Raw genomic sequence first — 14,443 nt, forward strand, 5'->3', positions numbered from 1 at the left:
GAATTGTTGATAATATTAGGTTCTATAGATCTTATAAATTCTTTATCTTATGAAAAATAAATCTATTAGAGATATAATTAAATAATGAATTAGAATCACATTTCGAAAATGCAACAAAGCGAAGCATCGATTAAAAAAAAGATTGAAGATAGCAAAAAAAGTTATTCTTAATTAGGTTGGTAAATACACACAAGACGAAGACGTTTGAGATGTTTTATTATTTATCAAAATACATGAATCCGTTTATTTAAAAAAGTCGAATCACTAAACGAGGCTAAAACGGAAGATCAATAAATAAAATTATATGAAACTGATTACCTATCGAAAATACAAATTATTTTAATTATATAATGAATTTTAAAATTAATAATTAAAATTAATCAACGAAAAAACACGTATTACCTAAACGGAAAATAAAATAAGTATAAAGTTTAAATTACAATTCTTAAAAAATTATGCTTATGATATGAATATCTCCTAGATAGGACCTAGATATACACGATGTACAAATAATTATTCTTATGTCACAAAACATCTCCGCTATAAACAGTTAGAACATCTTACACGTGTAAACGGCTTTTTATTACTCGCGCCGTCAAACAATCGACCAGTCATAATCAGACGCACGCTAGATAAACATTTATCTAGAATTATACACGTACGATCCCAACTTATCTGTCGTGTCTCTTATCAATTAAGCTATCTATAGTTAAAAAAAAAGGAGAGAGAGAACGTACGTGAATCGCGCTATTTCTAAGAATTCTAGAGACTTTATTGTCAAAATACAAAGATTAATTGATTAAATAAGTAAATCATCATGAGCTTAATCCATCTGATCGATAGCGACGAACAATGCAACGATAAGATCAATGAGAAAAATTAAAAAAAAAAAAAAGACAAGTAAACGGTTCATTTGTGAAAGGGACATGTCTGCTTTTGCCACATTGGAACTATATAAAAAATCTTATCAAAAATTATGAATCAAATTTATGTCATGTCATTTTATTATATTCATCTTACTTATATATAAGATGACATTTAATGTAAGAAATTGAGAAAATGTTTGCGCTATTTTTTTAACGTTGATAAAATTTTATAAGAAACGCGCGAATAGCTAATTATATATAATATTAAGAATTCCAATGACGAAAAAAATTTCTCGAGGTACGAATATATAGAAATTTAAATTAATTTTTCTACTCCCTAGAGTTGAAAATTTTCTCATAAGTATGAGACTCTGCTTTTTAATGGCCTAATTTTTGTAAATGTCGTATGACATTTTCCATATAAGACGAGAACAATGCAATCCTATTTTCGGAGAAATAATTCGGAGTCCCTCTACGAAACGCACCGTTCAAATGTGATTCTACATCTATATAATCTGCTTACTCGGCTCGCGATTATCCTTTGCAAGAGTACTTGCTGGCATCCTCGGCGAGACGAGTACACTAGTGTGTCGTAATACTGACAGTAAAGAGAATAACTGCTATCAACATTAAAAATTAATTAATCCTGCCTCTACTGTCTCCTTCTCTTACTCCTTTTCTCACTTCCTGCATACCTTCTTCTCGCCTAAGTTACAATTATGAATCACGGTTACGATTATAATTACAGATAACACTTATCATCTATTTTATCTTTATTGTTTTTGCGATATTTTTGTCACTCCTCGTAGTATACACTCTATGTATGTAAACATTTCGAATTTCGTGTGCGCTGGGCCCCAATTCAATTCCCTGGAATAGGACATTTGACAATCGCCGATATTGCTCTGATAAAAATGCGATTGATAATAGAATTACTTCCCGATTAAAGCAACGATTTTTACACTCGTAAATAAATTCAATGACAATTATTGGTAATATAAATTTATTCAATCGCCATTTCTACATAAAACAAATATATCCTAAATTTAATGAAAGTCCAAGTGCTCGGATAAAAAAGTTGTCAGAAACTCGAAGAAAATTTGAGAAAAATATCCCTTTTGAAGAAAATCCAGGAAACCGTGAGTGTTACTCCTCGTTTTACTTCCGGGAGACAAATTGCGATAACGATTAGCAAGCAACGATTACTGACACCGATTGTGCGCTCAGGGATGTCCAGGGATATCCGGTGTGGAATACACCTTGTACGTCTACATATGTATATATGTGTATACACATATATGTATATATGTATATATATATGTATATAAAACAGTATAAAACGCTTATATATTAACGTCCCGAGGCAGTGACGTATATTATCGAACGATAATGCGAAATTATGTCGTTATCGCTCGCGATAAACCAGCTTTTAGAGAAAATGTCGCGCAAACATGACGCATCGGAGTGCAATTCCGCGCGATTGTATATAGAAACCCTTTAACCAGCATTCGAATAAAATTTTTCAACTAAATTTGCACGATAAAATATATAAGTAAATATAACAATATACATCTTACATTAATATATAGTTAGATAATTTAAATCCCAGATTTTTCTGCCGCGCGCTTCGCAAGCGCGGGCAAATATTTAAGTACCTAAACAAATATTTCTTCTTCCTTAAGTCTCTCGAGAGAAACAGGAATTTAAAACTACTACTTCACTAGTTAAAGGGTCGGTCGATTAAAATGTACACAAATTTGTACATAATTAAATAAAACGCGGCTAGCTAAATAAATATAGATTTCCAATATATATATATATACAAAGAAGAGAGTGGCGATAAGCACGATGGAAATAAAAAGAAAAGGAAATGATGGAATGCCAGTGATAAAACGGAAACGCCGGTAATCAAATCCTCATCACGCGCGCGAGAAGGAAGACTGCGCATTTCCATCTTTCCATTCCTTTTCGTCCATCAAACAGTCGGAATGTTCGGATAATCGAATCGACTCGTCGATTGTGTAAAGTGTAAAGCAAATTCGCGCTAAAGAAACGGCCGGACCTTTTAATCACTTGTTTCGTAAAATTTTTACGACGAAAATATATAGTCAAATATACAGTTTAAAGGGACAAAGAGAACGAAAATTGCGAAAATCTCTCTTTGTTCCAGTGATTCCGTTGTTTTATTCCGGTTCTTTATTTTCGTTGTCGATAATGTAATCAGCAGACGTCTGCCTTAAAACGGGGTTAAACGAAGAAAACGAACAATTTTAAAAGAAAAACGATTGATGATTTATTTTCTTTTAATATCATTTCATCTTCAATATCCAATATAGATCACTATTTTGAAATATTGATTTCTCGTAAATATAAACTGTCTTTTTAGCGTCGTAAAGCAATTTTACGTGTTTATTTACGATTACTTACATCTTTTTTGGTACCTAAAATCCGTTCCAAACACAAAACTCCAATCAATTGGCATAAATAATCGTCTCATCTTAAAATACAAATATTATTTAAAACGTCGTAAAAATAAAAATCACAATCAACCAAAAAAATCACAAAGAAACAAAAACGAAGAACGTTAATGGAATAATTCACTTTCAACGACCAGCAACATACGCTAACGACTCCTTCATCTCTTTCGCTTTTCTCGCGCTATCGGAATGTTTTTACAGTTTTCGCACTCTTTATTAAAAATTCAGCAGCCGTCTGACAATGAAAAATATGCACAAGTCACACTCCGCGTTTTTAACGTTTCCGTCGTAATTCGCGAACTTATATATCGCGAATGCAAATTCACGCTTTGCGCCGTCGAATCGCACTGCCACGTCGATGCAGTTGCACCTCTCACCAGGTGCATAAATACCCGTTTAGGCGTTTCCCCTTTACGTAACTGCACTACGCATTGTCTACCACCAACTACAGGGTGTCCTAAAAAGAATCGAGCAGATTCGTCGCGCGAACCATAAAAATGATGAGACGCCATATATTATGTAATATCCAGAGATTATTTAAAATCCCTCAATCAAAGATTGGGAGATCTGTATGTCAAAGAACATAAAATTTCAAATGAAAATTTAAAAGAATCTAACTTCTAAAGGTTTATATAAGAATATTTCTGCTTGATTCGTTTTTTATGATGCGTGCAGCTGCTTACATCTTTTATGCGGCAACGTAGCGATGTAAAATCGAATTTGCTTTCCAATCACACGACATACGGTTTGCGATAAGAAACACAGTTGTAACACGATAATATCATAAAGCTACGATGTGGTTTTTTTTCATATGTTTGCAATAATTCGAAATAGTCAAAATAAAAGAAGATTGCTCATCTCAAAAATTCGTTCAACACACAATAAAATGACGCAAAGCGTCTCGCATTCTTGACTCGTTCAAAATTACAGGAGTCGCACGATTTTTCCGAAAATTGATATCACGGACAAAAAATGTCCTTTTACTGGAGATTCTAAAATGAGAATATAAAAAAGTCTTAAAAGAGAGGAGAATCTGGAGGTTCTCGCGCGAAATTTGCATCATCGAAATCGAGATCGTCGCACAATTTTTCCATCAAATCAATATCAAGGACGAAAGATCCTTCTCGCTTCTCGGATCATCGTCCTCTTATCAGGACACTTTTTGAAAAATAGCAAGGATCTTGAGAGATCTGCTCGCGCGAGATCCGAATCGAGATCAGAGGATCTTCTCGATGCCGTGAGCTTCGCGAGAAAAAAATATCGGTGAAAAGTGAAATCATCTCCGCTCGGAAGGAAAGAAGACTGCTCGGAACGAACGAACAGAGTGCGAGGCAAGAATTTTAAACAAGAACCTCCAGACTCTCGCGCGAGCGAGCCTTTTGCTGTCCGCATTTGCCGTTAGCCTGCACTATCATGGCGACCGATTGGCATCCGGTCTCGGAGGCGATCGGTCGCACCGCCGGCATCGCCAACCTGAGCTTGTACCAAAACTTGCGACCGCCGCTGCCGAAGGAGGTCTCGGTGCCGCCGTTGCCGTCGTCCAGCCAGTATAAGATCGTCAATCGATCGAACGAAATCGCGTCAACGTCCGGACGGTCCCGTCGCGATCGTTTCGCGATCGTCGCCGTCGTGCTCGGCAGGCTCTTGAGCGAGATGACGATCGTCTTCATCGGCAACGACGACAGTTGCTTCAACGCCGCGCCGACACTCGCGTCCGTCCAGATGTTGCCTAGGGATGCTGGGCTGAGCACGACGATGATTCGCCGGGCCGTGTGAGCGTGCGGGCCGATCTCCAAGCTCCCTGCAACAAAAAAGATATTTTTATTAAATAAAAATTTTTTTAAAATTTAAAAAATTATTGAATAAGAATTTTAAAATAAACTTTTCGCACTCCTATCTGCCTGGCTCTTATTAGTCTTTTTCGTACCTGAATTTGTATTTGTATCAGAGCTTTTTCAATTTATTATTTTAATTCTCTTTATTAATTTTATATATATATATATATATATATATAATATATTTTTATTTCCTCATTTCGTTTAATCTAACCGAATATAATTACGCGCGCGAAGTAAAGTTATCTTATTCTTTGATAATAAAATCTCAAAAATTGCAACGCATGCATAAAAAGATATTAATTAATTAAGCAATGCATACAAATATAATATTTAAATCTTTAACAGGGAACAAAAGATAGGATTTTTTAAAGAATCTTTTAAAATCAAAATATCTGCGCTTTTATTAGACTCACGCATCTAATACACATCCACTGCGATGCACGTGTCGCGTAAGACTAGACTGGACTGGACTGACCGCAAGACGCTGAGCGAGCAGAGCGAGCAGCGGTGTCCGTGTCGCCACCTGACGGTGATACCTAACTTCACAGTCAAGAGTGAATCGGACCCGGCGAAACATCTCTCTCTTTTTATCCCTTCCATTAGACTAACGCGTACCATACGTTCACCACGCTGCACGTCTCGCGAGAGACTAATCCCCACCACCGACCACAAGACTCTGCGCAGCAATGTCGCCAACTAACAGCGCAAGCCAACTTCACAGCCAAGAATGAACCGGGTCCGACGAAAACATCTCTCTCTTTCTATCCTCTCTATTAGATTAATGTACCCCACACGTCCGTCACGTTGCGCGTCTCGCGCAAGACTGATTCTCGTGCGAGATATCTCGATCGCGAGACGCGCAGCGTAACAGATGCATGGAGATGTGTGAGTCTAATGAAAGCGTAGGTATTTTGGTCAAAAAATTCTATTTTGTTGTTCGCATTTTCTGTTAAAGATTTAAATATAGTATTTTTATGCATTGCATAATTAATTAATATATTTTCTTTATGCATTGATTGCAATAATAATTTTTATGCTTGCGTTGCAATTTTTAAGATTTTAAGATTAAAGGTCTCTTCAAGATCTACAAAATGAGCCCTCAGCGAATGTTCTACGATTTACAGGCCTTAATTTTCGCGAAAAACGTTTAAACTTTGAATTCAAAAATTAAGGCCTGTGGAGGTCGTAGGACATTCGCTGAGGGCGCATTTTGTAGGTCTTGAAGAGACCTTTAAAACGCGCCCTCAGCGAATTGCTCTACGACTTACACAGGCCTTAATTTTCGCGAAAAACTTTGAATTCAAAAATGTATATATCAATTATTTTTTAATGTTTTTATTACTATGAGGATAAATTTTCTAAAAAATTCAAGACAAAGCGTTCGTTATAGATTAATCGTTATCGGATTGTGAAAGAGGGATAGAAGTAGAGAGAAATCTGTGTACACACACGCACAGATAAACCTCAAATTTTCATCAGAAATGTCGGTTATGGTATTTTTCCTGTGAAACGTATATTCGCGGTCCGATTACAGAGTCAACTCTCCGGCAGAGTGCTGAATTTTGCACGTACGCTCCCTTTTTCGAGGCACTCTGGAAATATTGTCCGCCACGCTGCGCCGGCGGGGTGGATAGCTGTGGATTTCACGGACGATAAAGTGAAAGCAAACCGACGTTGCGGCGCGAGCAATAAAAAACTGCGCCTCTCTACCCTTTCCCTTGTACCTCTCCCCATCAACCTACACAGGTAATGTATGAGTTTTACCTCGCGTCTGCGTGTATATGTATATCCCAGCCTTGATGCAGGCGAGATCAGCAAAAACTGATCGACCGAATAGATGCCGGCGTTACGCTCCGTTGTTTCCAGAGAAAACTTCGTTAACTTAGAATGGAACGGTGATCCAGAATGTGTTCAATGGTGGATAGGTGTGTGTGTGTGTGTGTGTGTATGAAAATGTGACGGAGTTTGATTAAAATCACTATTAAATCAGAGACTGTTGAGAAAATAGTGTCTCTTCTAGTGATTCGTTCTCGATAGATGGTTATCGAGGATGGCTTAATCTGGGAAACGTATCTTTTCTGTAAAATTTATATAGGAAGATTTTTTTTAAATATAATTTTTGTTTTCGCGTTAATATATATACACAAATAATTTATCGTTGAGATAACAATAATTCTCTCTCGTAGAAAAATATCTTGAACTTCTGTTCGCATCAAAATCAATTAAAGTTTTAAAACTAAAGATGAAAAAAATTGAAAGAAGTTTTCCTTTCAATAACTCCTTAAAATTATTATTATTATTATTTTAATTAGATTTAGAGAAGCTGATTAACTATCTTAAACGCATATGTGTGTGTAGAACTAGATAGATATTCCATTCAATTAACGCGTCTACAAAGTTAAATTAACATATTCCGAATTTCATGAATTTCATTCAAATTTCCAGAGATCTCCCTGATAAGTGTCGGGGATTAATCGAATCTGAATCGGTCGAACTTTCGCTCCTCGATCGGAAGAAAATTTACAGGTCTCTCCTGCGGGATTCCCGATATCGCTTTGACAGCGAAACTTTGTTCACAATGACTATCAAACGACCGCAGACGAAGTTCACGGTTCCGTTAAATCTCGAGGGTTCCTTTCGCGCTCGCGCCAGCCTCCCCCGGAGCAACTTCGAGGCCATCACGCGCAGACCGGATGCGAGGTCTCATAAGCCGTGTAATTGGGATACATAGTAATTAGTCGACGAAGCGCACGGGATGTGCCAAAGGCGTACATACTCGCGATCAAAGATACGAGTTTGGTCCGGATACATAATGTCACAATGTATTGTGCACTTTGGCGGAAGATGTGGATAAAATACGCTCCACTTCGCTTCTGCAATCGGCTTAGTGAGAGTAGTAAGATATCGGAGCTGGTCGGCTAATTAGCTCGCTAACGTTGTTGTGTCCGGGAGCAAAGTGCGCGAAATCTGCACAAATGCACGAAGCGCGCATATCTTGTGTTATTTGGAATGATCAGCTTAGAAGATAATTAAGCCAAACAATTAGGAGAACCCCGCCTTGTATGTACAGACATAATTATTGTTACGATGATAAGGAAATAAAGATTTATTCGATAAATAAATTTTTTTCTCTTTCCTTAATGTGGCTGGTAATTATTTTAATTTGCGTTAATTTATCTTACTTTTTTCGTCTTATTATCGATAAAATTCTCTTCAAAATTAATAACATTTCAGATTCTTCAGCTTCTGAATATTTAATATCGAGGATAATTTACAACAGAAGTGAAATATTGAGAAAGCTTACAATATGTCTAAATAATTTTTTTGAAATAATAAGCATACCTATGTAAATAATAATTATTTAAATTATTAGTGTTTTTTTTATTTTTGTTAACAGCACGTTTTAGATCGATGTTTTTTACACAATTCAAGACAATCTACTATATTTTCCCTTACTAATAAAAAACCGCCCGATTGTTGCAGTTTATTTTATTATTCACCAATTACATCTATGTAAAATTGTCTTATCAAAGTATTCTCATGTCTCACCTTCCCTGTTTACGCGGCTCGCACCCTCATCTATCTCTCGGTAACTTCTCGGCCCGAAAATGGTGCGGTAGTACATATTGGGGTCTCCGTGCACCTAATTCGATACCGCGGAGACAAACGAGACACTCCACGACCGAGAGAGCGGCGAACTTTCTAATTCAATTTGCCAAGTTGCCAAGTCGCCGTGATTCCCACGATTCTCGCCGAAGGATCCCCATTACTTCCGGTTAGATCGCGGTTCGCGAAGACCACCCTTCCGCCTCCCCGCGTGTCGTGGATAACGATCCCACGGATCGGCGGTTCCTTCCGTGACACTCGGGCCGGTTGTAAGTCTTCTTTGTAATGGAATAAATTGTCTCGACAAATGCCTACCTCCGCAATGAAATGGACGCCCGACCGTCGCGTGAGTAACAAAAAATAAAAGAATTGCCCTACATTGTTAGCCACATTGCGGCAGTTTCGATGCTGCAATTGGACTGAAGAGCGATAGAACAAAAGGAAGAGACCGGTCCGATATATTTTGTCCACCGACTAGCTTCCTGCTAGTTTTTACGCGAAACTCGAGCCAATTCTAAGAACCTTTCGCAGTTCTTAGGATGTCTACGTAATTACATATATCTTCATGTTCCAATTAATTTGAGAAATTTGAAAAAACTCAAGGTTTTTATGTATATATTAGATGTATTCTCGAAAATTAAAAAAAATATATTAGAATAGTTAATCTAATTTTTAAAATTTATTTCTGTATCTAACTTGATTTAATTGAACCTAACAGGATTTTTAATTTTAAAGAGAGATTTTGACTTCTCTACTTAAACTGTGTTTGCATTTTGGATACCTCGATTATTCGGTGCGGTCTTAATTTGTTTCAATTCTCTCTCGCGCATCGCCTCGCGCATCACGTTTGATCTTCGTTCTAATTTGCATCCGCGTTCTCAATTAAACCGTCCCGGGGAGACGCGGGCGTCCTTATTACGCGCCTCTAATTCCTAGTTTATCTCGAAACCGCGATCGATCTCCGTGCATTCTCCGCAAAGCTAATCCAATTCCGCACGACCACACCACAATTCGGTAGAGAGAGGAGAGATAGAGAGAAAGAGAAGGGGCTTTTATTTAGCCCTAATTCATAAGCTGCACCCCCGTAAAATTGTTTATCGACCCGTGTCGTCGTCGGTGTCGTCGTCGTCGTCGCCGAACGGGCCGTAGCAGCAATTCATGGCCCACATTCGCCTTGCTACTGAATATTTACCTTCCCTCTTTCGCTCCCCTCTGCGGCGCTTATATACTTGCCGCATCGCCGCGGGACCACCGCAAAATAAACTCCATAGGGAGTCTATCGAGCGCGCAAGTCGTGTCTCTCTCTTTTTTTTCTCCTTCTTCATTCTCTATATTTTCTTTATTTTTAAAGGCGAAGACTCTCGTTCCTTATGTAACGCGATAAGCATCTGCTGAATTTTCTACATAACGGGTGTCACAGAATGTATCCGAAAATCCGATTTCGAAAGGCGAACGAAAAAATAAATAAATGAAATAATTAAATTTTTAAGGTGCGTTGAGAATGTCGCTGAAGAGGAGATTGAAGGGAGAGATTTTTAAAGAGAGCCGGCAGCCTCTCCCCTTCGAGATGATACTCCGATATTTCATCTGCTACCGCGCACTACGTAATTATCTGACTCGAGAGGAGAGATTCGTTCGCTAATTAGCAGGAAGGCTTACTCACAATTGTGATTCTGGTGAGACAGTTCCAGCGCCGTGCACTTGTATCGATGCCTAGACTCCAGGGTGGGTATCACGATACCGATCACCAGGCTCGAGTCCTTCTCGTGGTAGCACACCAGTGCATCGCATTCCTTCCCATCTGCAATACATAATCATATGTTTTCTCGTGATTAAGCGCCTTTTTTTTTTTTTTTTTTTTTTGGACGCAGATAAGCAAGGAGATCTAGAAGATATTGGATCCTTAGATGTAAGGATTTTTCAGATTTTTTTTCGACATTTTACAATATTTATCTCTTTGTAACGATTTTTTCAGATAACTTTTAATCGTTCTTTCAAGTAATTTAAATTTACAATCATCGAAAATATTTCTTTTTGTTATTCCTTTCTTCTAAGAAGATATATTCAAAGATTTGCAACAGTTTTAAGAAATTTCCAAAGGCTTGTAAAAATTATATTAAACTCTCAAATCTTCAGATTAATGTTTTCAATCTTCAATTAATCAAAATTATTTCAATTAGACAGATTAATTTTCCGAGATGAATCGTCTCGAGATCACAAGACTTTTCAGCGCGATATAGGAACGCGATCGTGCATTCCGCGTAATATTCGAAGGAAATTCGCGTCCCTTTATGAATATAAAGCAGAAATTTGGCGTCTCTCCGCGAGCCATTCGATCGTGAGAGCGAGTTTAAATGGAACGGGGGGGGAAGAGGGGGAGAGCGTAATAATTCGCGCATTATCGCTTCCGTTTACTCGAAATTTATTCCCGCGTAGGCAGAGCCGCGCGTAACCGTTCACTCGAGAAATAGATTAAATCGTTATCGCCAGCGCACTATTATAACGCGTTAAAACGACCGATAGAGGTAAATTATGTATTCCATAATGGCGCTTATATGACGCAGCCGGCGGTTAAGGAAATCGGTTACGATACGCTTTTACCTTTTATCATAATCCCGATGATATTTACTGGATCGTTTACGTAAAGTTTAAGGATTTAAGGGGGAGAGAAATTGGAAGAATAATTTCCGCGAGAATTAAAGTCCTAATTGATTTCGAGATCGCGCTTGAATAATTGAAAAATGTTGCTTGACAAAAGTTGCCTATTAAATATATATTTTATAGAAGTAGACGCATTTTTATTGTTAATTAAATGTAGAATTGTATCCTTTTTAAAAAATGTAGTTTATAAATCAAATATAAATGTTGAAAATAACGTAAAAATGTAAAAACGTACAAAATGTTGTAGTTTATAAAATTTTCAGATTTTTAAAATTTGTGAAAAATATCCCATCTCTGATGTGGTTTATTTTATAACAAATATTAATTCAATTAAAATAATTTAAAACAGAAGAAATATTAGTTAAAAATCTCCATTTCAAATTATTAAAGATAAAAACTGTTTGCATAGTTTTATGAATAAAAAAAATTTGTCAAAATTATATATGGGTTTTTCCGTATTCGATCTGTATAAAATAGAACGATTTACCCGACTTTCCGGTCATATATTAAACCGATCGAAAATTCAAGAGAAAGGCTTCCGCTCGCAAAAATTCCGATCGACGGAAAAACGTCGCGTTGTCGCGCCTGATTTCTCCGAATGTTCTACGACATCGCCGCCTTATACGGGGACGAGGAGTGAAAAAGAGAGAAGATTACGACGATTACCGATAAATTCTCGGAACGCGCGGCACGGGACGCTATTTCGTCATTAGCGGCCGAGCTGCGGCCAAGTCCGTTCTCTCCGTCGTCGGCGACGTATCATTTCTGTGTCGGCCGACCGCGATGAGGCTGGCCTGGATAATGATTATCTCGTTGCATGGCTAATGCCGCAAATTGCGGCTCCGCATAATTGGGACCCGACGCGACGCGGCAACTCGACAGGACACGAGAATCGAAAAGAGACATCGAGAAGATGACTTCAGGATTTGGGGTGTCATTTGGAGATTATTTCCCTGAAACTTATTTCGACTTCTAGTGAGCAGAAAATTCTAGGAAAGAGACGTGAGAATGTGTTCTTGCACGAGAAAAAAATCCAATCGTTCCTGAATTGTAAATTCGTAAACTCTTTCGAGAAAAAGAAACTTGACTCTTCGTATGGGCTTTGAATTATTCTTTAAAAATAGTCGTAAGCATTCTGAAAATTACATGAAAAAAAATCTTCAATTTTATTAAACAATACGACTATTTTAATATTTCATTAACAAGGCCGCGAACATTATCATTTCTGCGTATAAATACGTAAGTAGTGTGTATTTCTAAATGCGCGATTAAAAACAGGTAATATACATAATCCTACTTAATTAATAAGCATAATTTGCAAAGAGACAGTTTCGCTGTAACGAGTTACATCCTTTAATCGTTCATATTACTATTAGAGTGTCTGAAATATTGAAACACCAGGAAATGGCACGTAGAAAGAAAGAGAGGGAAAGAGAGGAAGCATAAAATCCTTTGAAAGTTCCTATTCCTGGCGGAATTAGCGTTACTTAAGTAAATTGCGAGAGAGTGGGAAGAATTAAAGTGCGATCGGTGGTGAGCAAAAAAAGTAAATAAAAAAAAAGAAGAAAAAGACGCAGCACATTAAGCTTCAACTAAATCGAGACTCCTATTTATGCGAACTCTTTCCTATAAAAGAAAAAATGTCCCGTAGGAATAAAAAGATATTGTGCCGTCTTTTGTGTCTTGCAAAAATTTTCCTCTTCTCTTCTCTCTTTTCTTGCTTGCTTTTAGAAAGATTGAAATTCATTAGAAACCCACGAATGCTCGAAATTTTTTAAATTCTTACTTTATAGAATTCTTCTTCTTTTTATATTAGATTATATTTGTAAAAAGTTGAATTTTGAAAGTTGAGATTTAAAATTCAAGAATCACGAAACTATCACGAAAAGTTAAAAACTAAAATTTAATTTTTCAAGATTTTGTTATCCCCCATCATTTTATGAAAGACAGCATATAAATTTTATACAGCTATATAACACAAACTAGATCGTTTCCTACAAAATTGTATAAAGATCCTTCTGGATCTCTTCCTCTTAAGATAAGCAGTTCTATAAAATATCACCCCTTTCAATTTGCAATATATAAGACTCCCCAGACGATGCAGTTGAAAAAGAAGGTAAAGGGAAGGATATTAAAACGCAAATGTCCGTGAAAGGATTCTCGCGGGACCCGGTATCAACTATCAGCATTATTTAAACAAATCGAGAGAACAACGAAGCAGTGGGAGGAAACGACGAGGAAATAAAGGCGGAAGGATTAAGAGGGCGATTGGCGGCGTAAAAAAAAAAAGGATCAAGAAACAGCCACTTTAATTTCCATACCTGAGTCTCGCGGTACTTCTCACGGTAATTAATAGTCGCAATTAAGTGAGCGAAAAAGCGTCGCTGATAATTATCCGGCAGCGCCCCAAATTTGTTGCCGCGAGAAAAAAAAACGGGTCGGCAAACGAGAGGCAAACGAGAAGCAAACGAAGGCGAGGCGAGGATCTTCTTAGGATCTCCTTAGAATCTCCCTGGGATTAGAGAGAATCCTGGCGAGCGCGACTTCGGATTTTATGTCCAGCCGTATTCTCGTCTTCCGACAATGAGATTTTCGCCGTTTAAGGATCTTCGAATTAGGAAAGTGGAGAGACAAAGAGATACAGCGTTATATATAGAGAAAATTAAATTACAATCCGTGGAGCTTCTCAGCAAATTTTGCACTTTTAAAATTTTGAATTTGTATAAATCTCTTTCTATATTTTGCGAAAATGTATTCTTATTTCTAAATTAAGAGATTCTCGCGTTTTAGAATCCTTCTTAAATTTTAAAGAAAATAATTTCAAGAAAGAGATTAAGTCTTGATCCTGCGAAATTGAACGTTAGTCCTCTCTCTCTTGGATTTACTTTAAAACTTATAAAAAAATCCTTTATAAGCCTTGAAAATTCTTAAAAATCCCAAAATTCAAGAATTATCGAATTTTCACACAGTTCATAGATTTCTCGATGCAGTTTCT

General features: G+C 37.2%; 1 protein-coding gene across 2 annotated transcripts in view; it reads right to left on the minus strand.

Annotated features, from left to right (window-relative positions):
* LOC145945551 (single Ig IL-1-related receptor) overlaps nt 1-14,443 on the minus strand; it is a 150,347-nt gene that overhangs the window by 8,396 nt on the left and 127,508 nt on the right. The window contains exons 8-9 of one of the 2 annotated variants that reach the window (XR_014426873.1): nt 10,451-10,588; nt 3,294-5,144 (exon numbers count right to left, since the gene is read on the minus strand). Coding sequence is in view for 1 of the 2 variants with exons in the window: in XM_083054612.1 (XP_082910738.1) it covers nt 4,684-5,144; nt 10,451-10,588 (599 nt within the window). In the remaining variant the exon portion in view is untranslated. Of the gene's footprint in view, nt 1-199; nt 5,145-10,450; nt 10,589-14,443 lie in introns of those variants that run through there. The other variant, XM_083054612.1, reaches the window with a different exon arrangement.

This window comes from Prenolepis imparis, unplaced genomic scaffold (genome assembly GCF_030444845.1).
Source record: "Prenolepis imparis isolate NDT839.2.m4 unplaced genomic scaffold, iyPreImpa1.0 SCAF_14, whole genome shotgun sequence".
In the NCBI taxonomy this organism is placed as follows: domain Eukaryota; kingdom Metazoa; phylum Arthropoda; class Insecta; order Hymenoptera; family Formicidae; genus Prenolepis; species Prenolepis imparis.